Source organism: Prenolepis imparis, unplaced genomic scaffold (genome assembly GCF_030444845.1).
Source record: "Prenolepis imparis isolate NDT839.2.m4 unplaced genomic scaffold, iyPreImpa1.0 SCAF_2, whole genome shotgun sequence".
In the NCBI taxonomy this organism is placed as follows: Eukaryota; Metazoa; Arthropoda; class Insecta; order Hymenoptera; family Formicidae; genus Prenolepis; species Prenolepis imparis.
Window position 1 is genome coordinate 10,985,473 of NW_028141160.1, and position 19,946 is coordinate 11,005,418.

General features: G+C 32.0%; 1 protein-coding gene across 4 annotated transcripts in view; it reads left to right on the forward strand.

The window, feature by feature from the left end:
- LOC145933172 (puratrophin-1) overlaps positions 1-19,946 on the forward strand; it is a 322,624-nt gene that overhangs the window by 22,189 nt on the left and 280,489 nt on the right. Inside the window, exon 1 of one of the 4 annotated variants that reach the window (XM_083032714.1) lies at positions 5,547-5,636. The exons of the other annotated variants lie outside the window; for them this stretch is intronic. Within the exon in view, the coding sequence (XP_082888840.1) occupies positions 5,634-5,636 (3 nt within the window). The 5' untranslated portion in view covers positions 5,547-5,633. Of the gene's footprint in view, positions 1-5,546; positions 5,637-19,946 lie in introns of those variants that run through there. 4 annotated transcript variants of the gene reach the window in all.

Consider the following 19,946-nt stretch of genomic DNA (forward strand, 5'->3'; position numbering starts at 1 on the left):
TTTTCTTCTACTTTTTTTCCTGTTGGAACAAAGTATTATAATTTAATCTCTATCTTTCTGAAGTATGTTAAAGTATCAATATAAAGGGCTAGATTATGTCCGAGCATTGAGTAGTTATATGAAAATTTCGATAATCAACATTACACTTCGATGGATTCCACTCACATGTTTATTATTCACATTTATTCACAAGGTTCAGCTTTGGTTTGTAATTTTCTCCGTGTAATATAATGTTGATGTAGTGCAAATCTACTCTCACTAGCCGATAAATACGTCGTCCATAATTACAATTGCTGTAATAAAGTGAGTACTATTGCCGTGATATGTTTCGTCGACCGGTAATCTAGAGATCGAGATCGTTTGGCAAAACCAAACATATAATATATATATATGACACGCACACACATATACGTACGCAGACGGGATCTTCATTCAATATTTAACTGGCGATGCTTTTAAGCGAGACAAGGAGAATCGGAATTCCCTCCATACGTCACATCTTGTCTGTGATTTACGTCCAAGTCCGGAGCGTTCTTCCCACACTAATCCGCTCCGCTACTGAATGGCTGAATATAAATTATCCCGCGGACTAATTAACATTGTTGTCAATATCGCGTGAACGTCTTTGCGGTAAAATGCGAGAGGATACGAAGATTAATCGTGTGCCTTCGCGATTCGGCGTACCATGTCAAAGATGTTCATAGGTCGCTCGGCGATGGTTTCACGCAGCAAAATGCATCCGGAATCGCATATCGTACGTTAGTTTAGATAGGCACTGATTTATCGTACGCGTATTTAATATATATAAATAAATGACGTTTTTAGGAATCGGATTATTGATATATAATTTTCTGAAAATTATATTAAGTTAAGGCAAATTATTATTTTCAGATATTTTAATTGATTCTTAATTATATTTTAATTAATACTTATTTAATATCTTTCTTGGTCGCGTATAAGTTAAATTTACTCAACATATAAGATATAGAACAAAAAATTAATTTTATATTTTTTGTGGAATCACAACAGGTCTCTTTTACTAATAAAGATTTAATATTATAAAAAAAAAGTTTTCTTACTCTGTTTGAGAAAAATTTACCGCGATTTTTTTTTTCTTTATTTTTACTTATTAAAATCTTTTCAAAAATAAATATTAAAAATGTGGATTAATCAAGTTTAATCAAGCACACAGTAATTTTATACACTTTGCACGTGTATCGCAGCACACTTGTCTTTTATTGGCGTTTATAATTGATATTTATATCACATATTGCAATGGAATGTATCTTCTAGTTTTGCATCATATGCCATGTATGAAAAGGTACGATAAAAAAGTGATAGTAATTTTAATAATATGAAACGTGAATTTTGTAATAATGCAAAAGGAATGCAATCGATTGTATAATAAATATTTAGAAGTTAAAAAAAATTCGTCGATTAGGTACAAATCATGCATACATCTCAATTTTTCCAAATTTTTTCCTCTGCATCTTTTATATTCTTTCCACGTGGCATTAATGAATCGCGTTCTAACGGATGTAGATATTGCAAATCAGGAGGTGCTTTTCATCATTTCGTAATATTTACGATGACATGATATTTCATTGTGCGCTTAAGTACCGAATTGCATAATTATCCACGTTCATGTCTGTTCATATCTCTTCTTGACGTTGCGTAGTAATCGTATACATATCCATTACTGAGATCATTTATATGCCCGCGTATTGACGTTCGGCGACTTCTCGTTACTGAAACTACCGTAGGCTACAAACGATCGTTTCTTCAGCGGGTTTTGCGCAAACATAGTTATATGTGTCATACAATTACATATATATACATTTGTTATTCATATATCAAACCGTTATGGCATTTCAAATTGGAGCGCAACGCAACACAAAATACATGCCGATTTTACGTATTAAAAAAGAAAATGAGTTAAATTATTATTGCCGAGGCAGTTATATTAGCACGAGCCGTCGATCGACTCATTTAACCATCCGACCAGTGTCTGGTTGTTTCAAGTCTCTTTAATAGGTTCAGATCTCATTGTAATAAAGGACTTAACAGTCGAGCCCACGAGAAACGAGACTAAAATTTACGAGGGAGGGGAAAGCAGGAGGTGGTTCGCCGCCGGTTAATAATTTGATTAAGGCACTAAAACGCGCTCTTGCATGATCGTGCATCGAGAGAAAGAGAGAGAGAAATAATAATTGACCGTCACGTGTCCGCCCGTTTCAATTAAAAAAAAAAATATATATATATATATCATTGAGGAGGTTTTATTTAAAACGTGCAATAGAAAACTTCTCTGATAAGAAAAAACAAATCTCTGCATTTTATTTTTTCTTAAAATTCGTTCTTAATGTTTTGTAAAATCTGATTTAGGATTTCTTCTTTTGCCTCTGTCACATGCTTTCTAGTTTTATGCACTCTATAGAGATTCCTAATTATATAAACGATCAAATGCTTATTATATTACTTCATGCTTTTTAAGCTCAAGTTCCTCACTGATTTGCCCGCAATGCGTATAACGTCTTTCTATCTCGTACCTGTTGCTGGCTGTGTGAAATTTTTATTATTAATCTGATACCATTAGAGTCAATGAAGAAAAAGTTTCGATTGTTTTACGCAACAATAAATCGCATTTCTGCTCTTTGCTTTTTTTTGTTCTTCTCTCGATATATGTATTCCTCGCGCTTTTCGGTCGATGCGACGCGTGAGTAAAGACGGTATGATCAGATTTTCAAGAGGGACATTTTTCTTTTTGACAGTATATCAGTCGGTGGAGACAAACACTACGAACGAGAGCTGCTCGCGCCGCTCAAAAGATTAGTCCGAGTCGACTCCCACGCCTCATCTCGTTATCGCATCATCGCGGAGATTAAATCTCTCGCCGCGCTCGTATAAGCTCTCCTCTCTCGCGGGGAACGATATAAAACCAGCTCCGCTCGCTGTCGATCTACTCGCGCGGTTATTTTTGCCTGCCGCAAAAACATGGCGAACTCTGCTAAGCTGTAAGATTTACTCGGCAAGAAATATTCGTTTGCAACTTTCGCGCGTTTACAAAGAAGCCCGCAGATGAGATCGCGAAACCTTGACAATAGGCGTAATAATCTATTTTGTGTTTGTTTAAATAATTGATTAAATAATTCTGCAAAATAATTTGCAATAGAAAAATGCCATAAGAGAAAATTATTTTTAGAATTGTATAATTTAATTTTTCTTACTAGTAGTTTTTAAGTTGTTACTTTAGAAATTTCACAAACATTTCTATTATTTTCTTCGTGACGTGGCAAGTTGTCATTTTATCGCATCTCGAAAATTATTTCCCGTGTTTCAATTGCATTTTTCCCTCTCTTTTCAAGATTCTATATTCCTTTCGACATCAAACAGTATCGTCGAAGAAGATGAACGGATTTTGTTGATTGGTAGTCAGGATCCATATTTCTTCTTTCTTTGGCGATTCTTGATATTACTTGCAACGGTAATAAATTCAATATATGACGTATTATTCAAAGCTTTAAAAAGTTATTTTTAAAAATATATATTATTTTTTATGTATAATTGTCTTCTCTAGCAAGATATGAGATATGTATAAGATTTATCATTTAATCACTTACTCGTATACTATCTTACCATGTTTGTATCGAATTTCATCATTATTATTATTATTCCATTTATTGTTTTTTTTTGTGTATGACATGATTCTATGACACATAGAGATACTGCACTATATGTTGCATAAAATGGGTGTGTGAAGTTGGCACCTCTATGTTATGCTATCATAGTTCTGTTAAGAGTTCTGAGTTATTTAGAACCATAGGAAGAGTTTTTGATAATTTTTAGAAATAGTTCCGGTCATTGCGATAACGAAAATCAGTTTCTCAAAAAATAACCAACTTCACATTTTTTTACACATCGAGTTCTAATAGTTTTGAGCAGAGTTTTAAGGTTCTTTTAAATAGTTATATAGTTCCTGATAATTTTTTGAAAGAGTTCTGCAATTTTTAGATAAAAAAACGTACCTTTAATATCGAAGATATTTTAGAAATATCTTCGATATTGAAAGTATGTTTTTTTATCTCTATAAAAATTGCAAAAAATAATAATCAGGAACTATGTAACTATTAAACAATTAAAATTTACTCACCTCACGGTTGCTCCTTTGTTGCCCGATGCCTTCCCGGGCCTCCTTCTCGTACAAGTTTCGAAACACTTGCACTCGCGTTATTTTTTTTCGTTCGCGACGCGCGGCGACGCCCGGGTTTTAGCTATCACAATCTTCGACGCGTTTCGATAAAACGCGAGACTCGCGAGGGCTTATTCGCGCGCGAATAAAACCGAAGCTCCATTTTTGCGTCGCCGCTTTTTCCAAGACCCACTTTTCGCAGGGGCTTATCGAACGAAGATGATCAAGAGAGCGACTTCGCCGCGCCGCACTGAAGTCGCTCAAGAACGCAAGCGAGACGAATATTGAGCGAAATTCATGGCCGAGGATATCAATCTCGAGTGTGCGATCGCGATTACGATGTCGGTACGTGCGACGCGATCGGATTTATACGATAATTAACCGTCAAAGACGCTAATTAATACACCCGTCCTTTCGCGGACCGACAATAAGCACGCGACCGTTGGCCACGAACAACCGAGGAACAGCACTGGATCTAGACTGGCACTGCCAGGTTCGGAACGCGCAACGAAGTCACGCCACCGCGTAGTGGTGGGGGGTGGGGGTATGTAGTCGCGATGTGATTCGCCGAGCTCCCACGTCGCGACCTCTACATACCCCCACCACTACGACGTGGCGCGACGTGTCGTTGCGCGTTCCGAAACTGGCAGGCGTCAGTCTAGCTCCATTGCTGCTCGTCGGTTGTTCGTGATTAAGGTCGCGCGCTTCTTGTCGCTCCGCGAAAGAACGAATGTATTAATTAGTATCTTTAGTGGTTAATTATCGTATAAATATGATCACGTCGCGCGTACCAACATCGTAATCGCGCTTTCAAGCGCGAGAATGATCTCGTTGGTCGTAAATCTCGCTCAATATTCGTCTCGCTTGTGTCCTTCGGCGACTTCTGAGTGCGTCGCGGCGAAGTCGCCATTTTCGTTCGACAAGCGCTGCTACGTTCTCGTGGTACTTTCCACTTCGTGATTAACGGTCGCGCGCTCATTGCCGGTCCGGTCCGCGAGTGTGTGTTAATTAGTGTCTTTGGTGGTTAATTATCGTATAAATATGATCACGTCGCGCGTACCAATATCGTAATCGCGATCGCAAGCGCGAGATTGATCTCGTCGGCCGTGAATCTCGCTCAATGTTCGTCTCGCTTGCATCTTTCGGTGACTTATGTGCGTCGCGGCGAAGTCGCCATTTTGATCATCTTCGTTCGATAAGGCCCTCCGATAAATGAGCCTTGAAAAAAAGCGGCGACGCGAAAACGGAGCTTCGGTTTTCGTGCGCGAATAAGCTCTCGCGAGTCTCGCGTTTTACCGAAACGCGTCAAAAATGTGATAGCTAAAACCCGGGCGTCGCCGCGCGTCACAAACGGAACAAAGTGTTTGTGTTGTGAACGTGAGTGTTTCGAAACTTCTACGAGGAGGAGGCCCGGAGTGGCATCGGGCAACGGCAAAGCAACCATATGGTAAATAATTTATTTATTATAATAATAAAAAGCCGTTATATATTGATTTTTATTTATTATATATATATATATAATGATCAAAGAAAAATGCGAGATAGAATATGACAAAATTATTTTATTAAATCATAAATAGTTTTAATAATGTTTCGAGATGATAACAATTAGCTGGACACACTGTGTCCTTGTTTGCACTGGATATTCAAGCAACGAAATTTGAAACGATAAGGTAATAATGTTATTCCGAGGAGTGTCTTACTGTCGCAGTACATGTATCGACATGTACATTTTTTCTGGAATTACACATTACTTAGCATTGATCTACATTCTACATTAATCTACAAGCATAAACTAATAATAACCCAGATAAAATTAAAACGTTTTGAAAAGTAAAAATAATGTTATGTGGTTTTTTAAAAATATATTTTATTAAATATTATAATTTATATGAAATCATTAATATTTAATTTTTAATTTGTTCAGATCTAATCGAATTTTATTTCTATTTTGTGTGTGTTCAAGTTTATATATAAGAAATTTTTATTAAAAATGTTTTTTTTCGTTGATTTTTAAAAATATTTTAAGCACGAAGTTTAAAAGAAGACACTTTTTTAAATTTATAATCAGGAATGCGTAACTTTTTGTTATATCTTAATTATAATATAAAAATATAATATAATTTTAATCACTTTTTTATTCACTTTTACCACTTTTACGTCGGGCCAGAAATTTTTCGAGCTGTCATACGAAAGTTTGCGATAACATTTTATATAACAATCTCAGCGTTTCGAGCATTAATAGTTATTGGTAGAACTCGTCCGGTGCTAGCCAAAATAGTAAAAAAAAACTATAGAAATATTTAAAAAATTTTTATTTATTGTCGAAAAATTTCTATCCCGCTGAATAAATAATTTTTAACAGTTCAGATAATCAGGCTTGGAGAATTAATAGTTATTGATAGAACAAGTAAAAACGTGGAAACCGCATGTCTCTGTTTATTATAGTTTAAAAGATATCGATTTATTTCACTTTTACCACTTTTCCGTCGGGCCAGAAATTTTTAGACCTGTCATACGAAAAGTGGCGATAACTTTTTATATAACAATCTGAGCGCTTCGAGCAATAATAGTTGTTAATAAAACTCGTCAGGTGCTACCCAAAATTGTTAAAAAAAATATAGAAACATTAAAAATATTTTTATTTATTGTCGAAAAATTTCTATGTCCCGGTGAATAAATAATTTTTAACAGTTCTGATAATCAGGCTTGGAGAATTAATAATTATTGATAAGACGAGTAAAAACGTGGAAACCGCATGTCTCTATTTATTATATTTTAAAAGATATCGATTTATTTCACTTTTAGCACTTTTACGTGGGGCCAGAAATTTTTAGACCTGTCATACGAAAAGTGGCGATAACTTTTTATATAACAATCTGAGCGCTTCGAGCAATAATAGTTCTTAATAAAACTCGTCAGGTGCTACCCAAAATTGTTAAAATAACTATAGAAACATTAAAAAAATTTTTATTTATTGAAATATTTCTATGTCCCGGTGAATAAATAATTTTTAACAGTTCTGATAATCAGGCGTGGAGAATTAATAGTTATTGATAGAACAAGTAAAAACGTGGAAACCGCATGTCTCTGTTTATTATAGTTTAAAAGATATCGATTTATTTCACTTTTACCACTTTTACGTCGGGCCAGAAATTTAAAGTGGACCTGACATACGAAAATTTGCAATAACTTTTTATATATTAATCCTAGCGCTTCGAGAATTAATAGTTATTGGTAGAACTCGTCCGGTGCTACCAAAAATTGTTAAAATAACTATAGAAACATTAAAAAAATTTTTATTTATTGTCGAAAAATTTCTATGTCCCGGGGAATAAATAATTTTTAGCAGTTCTGATAATCAGGCTTGGAGAATTAATAATTATTAATAGAACAAGTAAAAACGTGGAAACCGCATGTCTCTGTTTATTATAGTTTAAAAGATATCGATTTATTTCACTTTTACCACTTTTCCGTCGGGCCAGAAATTTTTAGACCTGTCATACGAAAAGTGGCGATAACTTTTTATATAACAATCTGAGCGCTTCGAGCAATAATAGTTGTTAATAAAACTCGTCAGGTGCTACCCAAAATTGTTAAAATAACTATAGAAACATTACAAAAATTTTTATTTATTGTCGAAAAATTTCTATGTCCCGGGGAATAAATAATTTTTAGCAGTTCTGATAATCAGGCGTGGAGAATTAATAGTTATTGATAAAACAAGTAAAAACGTGGAAACCGCATGTCTCTGTTTATTATAGTTTAAAAGATATCGATTTATTTCACTTTTACCACTTTTACATCGGGCCAGAAATTTAAAGTCGACCTGACATACGAAAATTTGCAATAACTTTTTATATATTAATCCTAGCGCTTCGAGAATTAATAGTTATTGGTAGAACTCGTCCGGTGCTACCCAAAATTGTTAAAATAACTATAGAAACATTACAAAAATTTTTATTTATTGTCGAAAAATTTCTATGTCCCGGGGTATAAATAATTTTTAGCAGTTCTGATAATCAGGCTTGGAGAATTAATAATTATTAATAGAACAAGTAATAACGTGGAAACCGCATGTCTCTATTCATTATTGTTTAAAAGATATCGATTTATTTCACTTTTACCACTTTTCCGTCGGGCCAGAAATTTTTAGACCTGTCATACGAGAGTTTGCAATAACTTTTTATATAACAATCTCAGCGCTTCGAGCATTAATAGTTATTGGTAGAACTCGTCCGGTGCTACCCAAAATTGTTAAAATAACTATAGAAACATTAAAAAAATTTTTATTTATTGTCGAAAAATTTCTATGTCCCGGGGAATAAATAATTTTTAGCAGTTCTGATAATCAGGCGTGGAGAATTAATAATTATTGATAAGACGAGTAAAAACGTGGAAACCGCATGTCTCTATTTATTATATTTTAAAAGATATCGATTTATTTCACTTTTAGCACTTTTACGTGGGGCCAGAAATTTTTAGACCTGTCATACGAAAAGTGGCGATAACTTTTTATATAACAATCTGAGCGCTTCGAGCAATAATAGTTGTTAATAAAACTCGTCAGGTGCTACCCAAAATTGTTAAAAAAAATATAGAAACATTAAAAAAATTTTTATTTATTGAAATATTTCTATGTCCCGGTGAATAAATAATTTTTAACAGTTCTGATAATCAGGCTTGGAGAATTAATAATTATTAATAGAACAAGTAATAACGTGGAAACCGCATGTCTCTATTTATTATTGTTTAAAAGATATCGATTTATTTCACTTTTACCACTTTTCCGTCGGGCCAGAAATTTTTAGACCTGTCATACGAGAGTTTGCAATAACTTTTTATATAACAATCTCAGCGCTTCGAGCATTAATAGTTATTGGTAGAACTCGTCCGGTGCTACCCAAAATTGTTAAAATAACTATAGAAACATTACAAAAATTTTTATTTATTGTCGAAAAATTTCTATGTCCCGGGGAATAAATAATTTTTAGCAGTTCTGATAATCAGGCGTGGAGAATTAATAGTTATTGATAAAACAAGTAAAAACGTGGAAACCGCATGTCTCTGTTTATTATAGTTTAAAAGATATCGATTTATTTCACTTTTACCACTTTTACATCGGGCCAGAAATTTAAAGTCGACCTGACATACGAAAATTTGCAATAACTTTTTATATATTAATCCTAGCGCTTCGAGAATTAATAGTTATTGGTAGAACTCGTCCGGTGCTACCCAAAATTGTTAAAATAACTATAGAAACATTACAAAAATTTTTATTTATTGTCGAAAAATTTCTATGTCCCGGGGTATAAATAATTTTTAGCAGTTCTGATAATCAGGCTTGGAGAATTAATAATTATTAATAGAACAAGTAATAACGTGGAAACCGCATGTCTCTATTTATTATTGTTTAAAAGATATCGATTTATTTCACTTTTACCACTTTTCCGTCGGGCCAGAAATTTTTAGACCTGTCATACGAAAAGTGGCGATAACTTTTTATATAACAATCTGAGCGCTTCGAGCAATAATAGTTGTTAATAAAACTCGTCAGGTGCTACCCAAAATTGTTAAAAAAAATATAGAAACATTAAAAATATTTTTATTTATTGTCGAAAAATTTCTATGTCCCGGTGAATAAATAATTTTTAACAGTTCTGATAATCAGGCTTGGAGAATTAATAATTATTGATAAGACGAGTAAAAACGTGGAAACCGCATGTTTCTATTTATTATATTTTAAAAGATATCGATTTATTTCACTTTTAGCACTTTTACGTGGGGCCAGAAATTTTTAGACCTGTCATACGAAAAGTGGCGATAACTTTTTATATAACAATCTGAGCGCTTCGAGCAATAATAGTTCTTAATAAAACTCGTCAGGTGCTACCCAAAATTGTTAAAATAACTATAGAAACATTAAAAAAATTTTTATTTATTGAAATATTTCTATGTTCCGGTGAATAAATAATTTTTAACAGTTCTGATAATCAGGCGTGGAGAATTAATAGTTATTGATAAAACAAGTAAAAACGTGGAAACCGCATGTCTCTGTTTATTATAGTTTAAAAGATATCGATTTATTTCACTTTTACCACTTTTCCGTCGGGCCAGAAATTTTTCGACCTGTCATACGAGAGTTTGCAATAACTTTTTATATAACAATCTCAGCGCTTCGAGCATTAATAGTTATTGGTAGAACTCGTCCGGTGCTACCCAAAATTGTTAAAATAACTATAGAAACATTACAAAAATTTTTATTTATTGTCGAAAAATTTCTATGTCCCGGGGAATAAATAATTTTTAGCAGTTCTGATAATCAGGCGTGGAGAATTAATAGTTATTGATAAAACAAGTAAAAACGTGGAAACCGCATGTCTCTGTTTATTATAGTTTAAAAGATATCGATTTATTTCACTTTTACCACTTTTACATCGGGCCAGAAATTTAAAGTCGACCTGACATACGAAAATTTGCAATAACTTTTTATATATTAATCCTAGCGCTTCGAGAATTAATAGTTATTGGTAGAACTCGTCCGGTGCTACCCAAAATTGTTAAAATAACTATAGAAACATTACAAAAATTTTTATTTATTGTCGAAAAATTTCTATGTCCCGGGGTATAAATAATTTTTAGCAGTTCTGATAATCAGGCTTGGAGAATTAATAATTATTAATAGAACAAGTAATAACGTGGAAACCGCATGTCTCTATTCATTATTGTTTAAAAGATATCGATTTATTTCACTTTTACCACTTTTCCGTCGGGCCAGAAATTTTTAGACCTGTCATACGAGAGTTTGCAATAACTTTTTATATAACAATCTCAGCGCTTCGAGCATTAATAGTTATTGGTAGAACTCGTCCGGTGCTACCCAAAATTGTTAAAATAACTATAGAAACATTAAAAAAATTTTTATTTATTGTCGAAAAATTTCTATGTCCCGGGGAATAAATAATTTTTAGCAGTTCTGATAATCAGGCGTGGAGAATTAATAATTATTGATAAGACGAGTAAAAACGTGGAAACCGCATGTCTCTATTTATTATATTTTAAAAGATATCGATTTATTTCACTTTTAGCACTTTTACGTGGGGCCAGAAATTTTTAGACCTGTCATACGAAAAGTGGCGATAACTTTTTATATAACAATCTGAGCGCTTCGAGCAATAATAGTTGTTAATAAAACTCGTCAGGTGCTACCCAAAATTGTTAAAAAAAATATAGAAACATTAAAAATATTTTTATTTATTGTCGAAAAATTTCTATGTCCCGGTGAATAAATAATTTTTAACAGTTCTGATAATCAGGCTTGGAGAATTAATAATTATTGATAAGACGAGTAAAAACGTGGAAACCGCATGTCTCTATTTATTATATTTTAAAAGATATCGATTTATTTCACTTTTAGCACTTTTACGTGGGGCCAGAAATTTTTAGACCTGTCATACGAAAAGTGGCGATAACTTTTTATATAACAATCTGAGCGCTTCGAGCAATAATAGTTCTTAATAAAACTCGTCAGGTGCTACCCAAAATTGTTAAAATAACTATAGAAACATTAAAAAAATTTTTATTTATTGAAATATTTCTATGTCCCGGTGAATAAATAATTTTTAACAGTTCTGATAATCAGGCGTGGAGAATTAATAGTTATTGATAGAACAAGTAAAAACGTGGAAACCGCATGTCTCTGTTTATTATAGTTTAAAAGATATCGATTTATTTCACTTTTACCACTTTTACGTCGGGCCAGAAATTTAAAGTGGACCTGACATACGAAAATTTGCAATAACTTTTTATATATTAATCCTAGCGCTTCGAGAATTAATAGTTATTGGTAGAACTCGTCCGGTGCTACCAAAAATTGTTAAAATAACTATAGAAACATTAAAAAAATTTTTATTTATTGTCGAAAAATTTCTATGTCCCGGGGAATAAATAATTTTTAGCAGTTCTGATAATCAGGCTTGGAGAATTAATAATTATTAATAGAACAAGTAAAAACGTGGAAACCGCATGTCTCTGTTTATTATAGTTTAAAAGATATCGATTTATTTCACTTTTACCACTTTTCCGTCGGGCCAGAAATTTTTAGACCTGTCATACGAAAAGTGGCGATAACTTTTTATATAACAATCTGAGCGCTTCGAGCAATAATAGTTGTTAATAAAACTCGTCAGGTGCTACCCAAAATTGTTAAAATAACTATAGAAACATTACAAAAATTTTTATTTATTGTCGAAAAATTTCTATGTCCCGGGGAATAAATAATTTTTAGCAGTTCTGATAATCAGGCGTGGAGAATTAATAGTTATTGATAAAACAAGTAAAAACGTGGAAACCGCATGTCTCTGTTTATTATAGTTTAAAAGATATCGATTTATTTCACTTTTACCACTTTTACATCGGGCCAGAAATTTAAAGTCGACCTGACATACGAAAATTTGCAATAACTTTTTATATATTAATCCTAGCGCTTCGAGAATTAATAGTTATTGGTAGAACTCGTCCGGTGCTACCCAAAATTGTTAAAATAACTATAGAAACATTACAAAAATTTTTATTTATTGTCGAAAAATTTCTATGTCCCGGGGTATAAATAATTTTTAGCAGTTCTGATAATCAGGCTTGGAGAATTAATAATTATTAATAGAACAAGTAATAACGTGGAAACCGCATGTCTCTATTCATTATTGTTTAAAAGATATCGATTTATTTCACTTTTACCACTTTTCCGTCGGGCCAGAAATTTTTAGACCTGTCATACGAGAGTTTGCAATAACTTTTTATATAACAATCTCAGCGCTTCGAGCATTAATAGTTATTGGTAGAACTCGTCCGGTGCTACCCAAAATTGTTAAAATAACTATAGAAACATTAAAAAAATTTTTATTTATTGTCGAAAAATTTCTATGTCCCGGGGAATAAATAATTTTTAGCAGTTCTGATAATCAGGCGTGGAGAATTAATAATTATTGATAAGACGAGTAAAAACGTGGAAACCGCATGTCTCTATTTATTATATTTTAAAAGATATCGATTTATTTCACTTTTAGCACTTTTACGTGGGGCCAGAAATTTTTAGACCTGTCATACGAAAAGTGGCGATAACTTTTTATATAACAATCTGAGCGCTTCGAGCAATAATAGTTGTTAATAAAACTCGTCAGGTGCTACCCAAAATTGTTAAAAAAAATATAGAAACATTAAAAAAATTTTTATTTATTGAAATATTTCTATGTCCCGGTGAATAAATAATTTTTAACAGTTCTGATAATCAGGCTTGGAGAATTAATAATTATTAATAGAACAAGTAATAACGTGGAAACCGCATGTCTCTATTTATTATTGTTTAAAAGATATCGATTTATTTCACTTTTACCACTTTTCCGTCGGGCCAGAAATTTTTAGACCTGTCATACGAGAGTTTGCAATAACTTTTTATATAACAATCTCAGCGCTTCGAGCATTAATAGTTATTGGTAGAACTCGTCCGGTGCTACCCAAAATTGTTAAAATAACTATAGAAACATTACAAAAATTTTTATTTATTGTCGAAAAATTTCTATGTCCCGGGGAATAAATAATTTTTAGCAGTTCTGATAATCAGGCGTGGAGAATTAATAGTTATTGATAAAACAAGTAAAAACGTGGAAACCGCATGTCTCTGTTTATTATAGTTTAAAAGATATCGATTTATTTCACTTTTACCACTTTTACATCGGGCCAGAAATTTAAAGTCGACCTGACATACGAAAATTTGCAATAACTTTTTATATATTAATCCTAGCGCTTCGAGAATTAATAGTTATTGGTAGAACTCGTCCGGTGCTACCCAAAATTGTTAAAATAACTATAGAAACATTACAAAAATTTTTATTTATTGTCGAAAAATTTCTATGTCCCGGGGTATAAATAATTTTTAGCAGTTCTGATAATCAGGCTTGGAGAATTAATAATTATTAATAGAACAAGTAATAACGTGGAAACCGCATGTCTCTATTTATTATTGTTTAAAAGATATCGATTTATTTCACTTTTACCACTTTTCCGTCGGGCCAGAAATTTTTAGACCTGTCATACGAAAAGTGGCGATAACTTTTTATATAACAATCTGAGCGCTTCGAGCAATAATAGTTGTTAATAAAACTCGTCAGGTGCTACCCAAAATTGTTAAAAAAAATATAGAAACATTAAAAATATTTTTATTTATTGTCGAAAAATTTCTATGTCCCGGTGAATAAATAATTTTTAACAGTTCTGATAATCAGGCTTGGAGAATTAATAATTATTGATAAGACGAGTAAAAACGTGGAAACCGCATGTTTCTATTTATTATATTTTAAAAGATATCGATTTATTTCACTTTTAGCACTTTTACGTGGGGCCAGAAATTTTTAGACCTGTCATACGAAAAGTGGCGATAACTTTTTATATAACAATCTGAGCGCTTCGAGCAATAATAGTTCTTAATAAAACTCGTCAGGTGCTACCCAAAATTGTTAAAATAACTATAGAAACATTAAAAAAATTTTTATTTATTGAAATATTTCTATGTTCCGGTGAATAAATAATTTTTAACAGTTCTGATAATCAGGCGTGGAGAATTAATAGTTATTGATAAAACAAGTAAAAACGTGGAAACCGCATGTCTCTGTTTATTATAGTTTAAAAGATATCGATTTATTTCACTTTTACCACTTTTCCGTCGGGCCAGAAATTTTTCGACCTGTCATACGAGAGTTTGCAATAACTTTTTATATAACAATCTCAGCGCTTCGAGCATTAATAGTTATTGGTAGAACTCGTCCGGTGCTACCCAAAATTGTTAAAATAACTATAGAAACATTACAAAAATTTTTATTTATTGTCGAAAAATTTCTATGTCCCGGGGAATAAATAATTTTTAGCAGTTCTGATAATCAGGCGTGGAGAATTAATAGTTATTGATAAAACAAGTAAAAACGTGGAAACCGCATGTCTCTGTTTATTATAGTTTAAAAGATATCGATTTATTTCACTTTTACCACTTTTACATCGGGCCAGAAATTTAAAGTCGACCTGACATACGAAAATTTGCAATAACTTTTTATATATTAATCCTAGCGCTTCGAGAATTAATAGTTATTGGTAGAACTCGTCCGGTGCTACCCAAAATTGTTAAAATAACTATAGAAACATTACAAAAATTTTTATTTATTGTCGAAAAATTTCTATGTCCCGGGGTATAAATAATTTTTAGCAGTTCTGATAATCAGGCTTGGAGAATTAATAATTATTAATAGAACAAGTAATAACGTGGAAACCGCATGTCTCTATTCATTATTGTTTAAAAGATATCGATTTATTTCACTTTTACCACTTTTCCGTCGGGCCAGAAATTTTTAGACCTGTCATACGAGAGTTTGCAATAACTTTTTATATAACAATCTCAGCGCTTCGAGCATTAATAGTTATTGGTAGAACTCGTCCGGTGCTACCCAAAATTGTTAAAATAACTATAGAAACATTAAAAAAATTTTTATTTATTGTCGAAAAATTTCTATGTCCCGGGGAATAAATAATTTTTAGCAGTTCTGATAATCAGGCGTGGAGAATTAATAATTATTGATAAGACGAGTAAAAACGTGGAAACCGCATGTCTCTATTTATTATATTTTAAAAGATATCGATTTATTTCACTTTTAGCACTTTTACGTGGGGCCAGAAATTTTTAGACCTGTCATACGAAAAGTGGCGATAACTTTTTATATAACAATCTGAGCGCTTCGAGCAATAATAGTTGTTAATAAAACTCGTCAGGTGCTACCCAAAATTGTTAAAAAAAATATAGAAACATTAAAAATATTTTTATTTATTGTCGAAAAATTTCTATGTCCCGGTGAATAAATAATTTTTAACAGTTCTGATAATCAGGCTTGGAGAATTAATAATTATTGATAAGACGAGTAAAAACGTGGAAACCGCATGTTTCTATTTATTATATTTTAAAAGATATCGATTTATTTCACTTTTAGCACTTTTACGTGGGGCCAGAAATTTTTAGACCTGTCATACGAAAAGTGGCGATAACTTTTTATATAACAATCTGAGCGCTTCGAGCAATAATAGTTCTTAATAAAACTCGTCAGGTGCTACCCAAAATTGTTAAAATAACTATAGAAACATTAAAAAAATTTTTATTTATTGAAATATTTCTATGTTCCGGTGAATAAATAATTTTTAACAGTTCTGATAATCAGGCGTGGAGAATTAATAGTTATTGATAAAACAAGTAAAAACGTGGAAACCGCATGTCTCTGTTTATTATAGTTTAAAAGATATCGATTTATTTCACTTTTACCACTTTTCCGTCGGGCCAGAAATTTTTCGACCTGTCATACGAGAGTTTGCAATAACTTTTTATATAACAATCTCAGCGCTTCGAGCATTAATAGTTATTGGTAGAACTCGTCCGGTGCTACCCAAAATTGTTAAAATAACTATAGAAACATTACAAAAATTTTTATTTATTGTCGAAAAATTTCTATGTCCCGGGGAATAAATAATTTTTAGCAGTTCTGATAATCAGGCGTGGAGAATTAATAGTTATTGATAAAACAAGTAAAAACGTGGAAACCGCATGTCTCTGTTTATTATAGTTTAAAAGATATCGATTTATTTCACTTTTACCACTTTTACATCGGGCCAGAAATTTAAAGTCGACCTGACATACGAAAATTTGCAATAACTTTTTATATATTAATCCTAGCGCTTCGAGAATTAATAGTTATTGGTAGAACTCGTCCGGTGCTACCCAAAATTGTTAAAATAACTATAGAAACATTACAAAAATTTTTATTTATTGTCGAAAAATTTCTATGTCCCGGGGTATAAATAATTTTTAGCAGTTCTGATAATCAGGCTTGGAGAATTAATAATTATTAATAGAACAAGTAATAACGTGGAAACCGCATGTCTCTATTCATTATTGTTTAAAAGATATCGATTTATTTCACTTTTACCACTTTTCCGTCGGGCCAGAAATTTTTAGACCTGTCATACGAGAGTTTGCAATAACTTTTTATATAACAATCTCAGCGCTTCGAGCATTAATAGTTATTGGTAGAACTCGTCCGGTGCTACCCAAAATTGTTAAAATAACTATAGAAACATTAAAAAAATTTTTATTTATTGTCGAAAAATTTCTATGTCCCGGGGAATAAATAATTTTTAGCAGTTCTGATAATCAGGCGTGGAGAATTAATAATTATTGATAAGACGAGTAAAAACGTGGAAACCGCATGTCTCTATTTATTATATTTTAAAAGATATCGATTTATTTCACTTTTAGCACTTTTACGTGGGGCCAGAAATTTTTAGACCTGTCATACGAAAAGTGGCGATAACTTTTTATATAACAATCTGAGCGCTTCGAGCAATAATAGTTGTTAATAAAACTCGTCAGGTGCTACCCAAAATTGTTAAAAAAAATATAGAAACATTAAAAAAATTTTTATTTATTGAAATATTTCTATGTCCCGGTGAATAAATAATTTTTAACAGTTCTGATAATCAGGCTTGGAGAATTAATAATTATTAATAGAACAAGTAATAACGTGGAAACCGCATGTCTCTATTTATTATTGTTTAAAAGATATCGATTTATTTCACTTTTACCACTTTTCCGTCGGGCCAGAAATTTTTAGACCTGTCATACGAAAAGTGGCGATAACTTTTTATATAACAATCTGAGCGCTTCGAGCAATAATAGTTATTAATAAAACTCGTCAGGTGCTACCCAAAATTGTTAAAATAACTATAGAAACATTAAAAAAATTTTTATTTATTGTCGAAAAATTTCTATGTCCCGGGGAATAAATAATTTTTAGCAGTTCTGATAATCAGGCGTGGAGAATTAATAGTTATTGATAAAACAAGTAAAAACGTGGAAACCGCATGTCTCTGTTTATTATAGTTTAAAAGATATCGATTTATTTCACTTTTACCACTTTTACATCGGGCCAGAAATTTAAAGTCGACCTGACATACGAAAATTTGCAATAACTTTTTATATATTAATCCTAGCGCTTCGAGAATTAATAGTTATTGGTAGAACTCGTCCGGTGCTACCCAAAATTGTTAAAATAACTATAGAAACATTACAAAAATTTTTATTTATTGTCGAAAAATTTCTATGTCCCGGGGTATAAATAATTTTTAGCAGTTCTGATAATCAGGCTTGGAGAATTAATAATTATTAATAGAACAAGTAATAACGTGGAAACCGCATGTCTCTATTTATTATTGTTTAAAAGATATCGATTTATTTCACTTTTACCACTTTTCCGTCGGGCCAGAAATTTTTAGACCTGTCATACGAAAAGTGGCGATAACTTTTTATATAACAATCTGAGCGCTTCGAGCAATAATAGTTGTTAATAAAACTCGTCAGGTGCTACCCAAAATTGTTAAAAAAAATATAGAAACATTAAAAATATTTTTATTTATTGTCGAAAAATTTCTATGTCCCGGTGAATAAATAATTTTTAACAGTTCTGATAATCAGGCTTGGAGAATTAATAATTATTGATAAGACGAGTAAAAACGTGGAAACCGCATGTTTCTATTTATTATATTTTAAAAGATATCGATTTATTTCACTTTTAGCACTTTTACGTGGGGCCAGAAATTTTTAGACCTGTCATACGAAAAGTGGCGATAACTTTTTATATAACAATCTGAGCGCTTCGAGCAATAATAGTTCTTAATAAAACTCGTCAGGTGCTACCCAAAATTGTTAAAATAACTATAGAAACATTAAAAAAATTTTTATTTATTGAAATATTTCTATGTTCCGGTGAATAAATAATTTTTAACAGTTCTGATAATCAGGCGTGGAGAATTAATAGTTATTGATAAAACAAGTAAAAACGTGGAAACCGCATGTCTCTGTTTATTATAGTTTAAAAGATATCGATTTATTTCACTTTTACCACTTTTCCGTCGGGCCAGAAATTTTTCGACCTGTCATACGAGAGTTTGCAATAACTTTTTATATAACAATCTCAGCGCTTCGAGCATTAATAGTTATTGGTAGAACTCGTCCGGTGCTACCCAAAATTGTTAAAATAACTATAGAAACATTACAAAAATTTTTATTTATTGTCGAAAAATTTCTATGTCCCGGGGAATAAATAATTTTTAGCAGTTCTGATAATCAGGCGTGGAGAATTAATAGTTATTGATAAAACAAGTAAAAACGTGGAAACCGCATGTCTCTGTTTATTATAGTTTAAAAGATATCGATTTATTTCACTTTTACCACTTTTACATCGGGCCAGAAATTTAAAGTCGACCTGACATACGAAAATTTGCAATAACTTTTTATATATTAATCCTAGCGCTTCGAGAATTAATAGTTATTGGTAGAACTCGTCCGGTGCTACCCAAAATTGTTAAAATAACTATAGAAACATTACAAAAATTTTTATTTATTGTCGAAAAATTTCTATGTCCCGGGGTATAAATAATTTTTAGCAGTTCTGATAATCAGGCTTGGAGAATTAATAATTATTAATAGAACAAGTAATAACGTGGAAACCGCATGTCTCTATTTATTATTGTTTAAAAGATATCGATTTATTTCACTTTTACCACTTTTCCGTCGGGCCAGAAATTTTTAGACCTGTCATACGAAAAGTGGCGATAACTTTTTATATAACAATCTGAGCGCTTCGAGCAATAATAGTTGTTAATAAAACTCGTC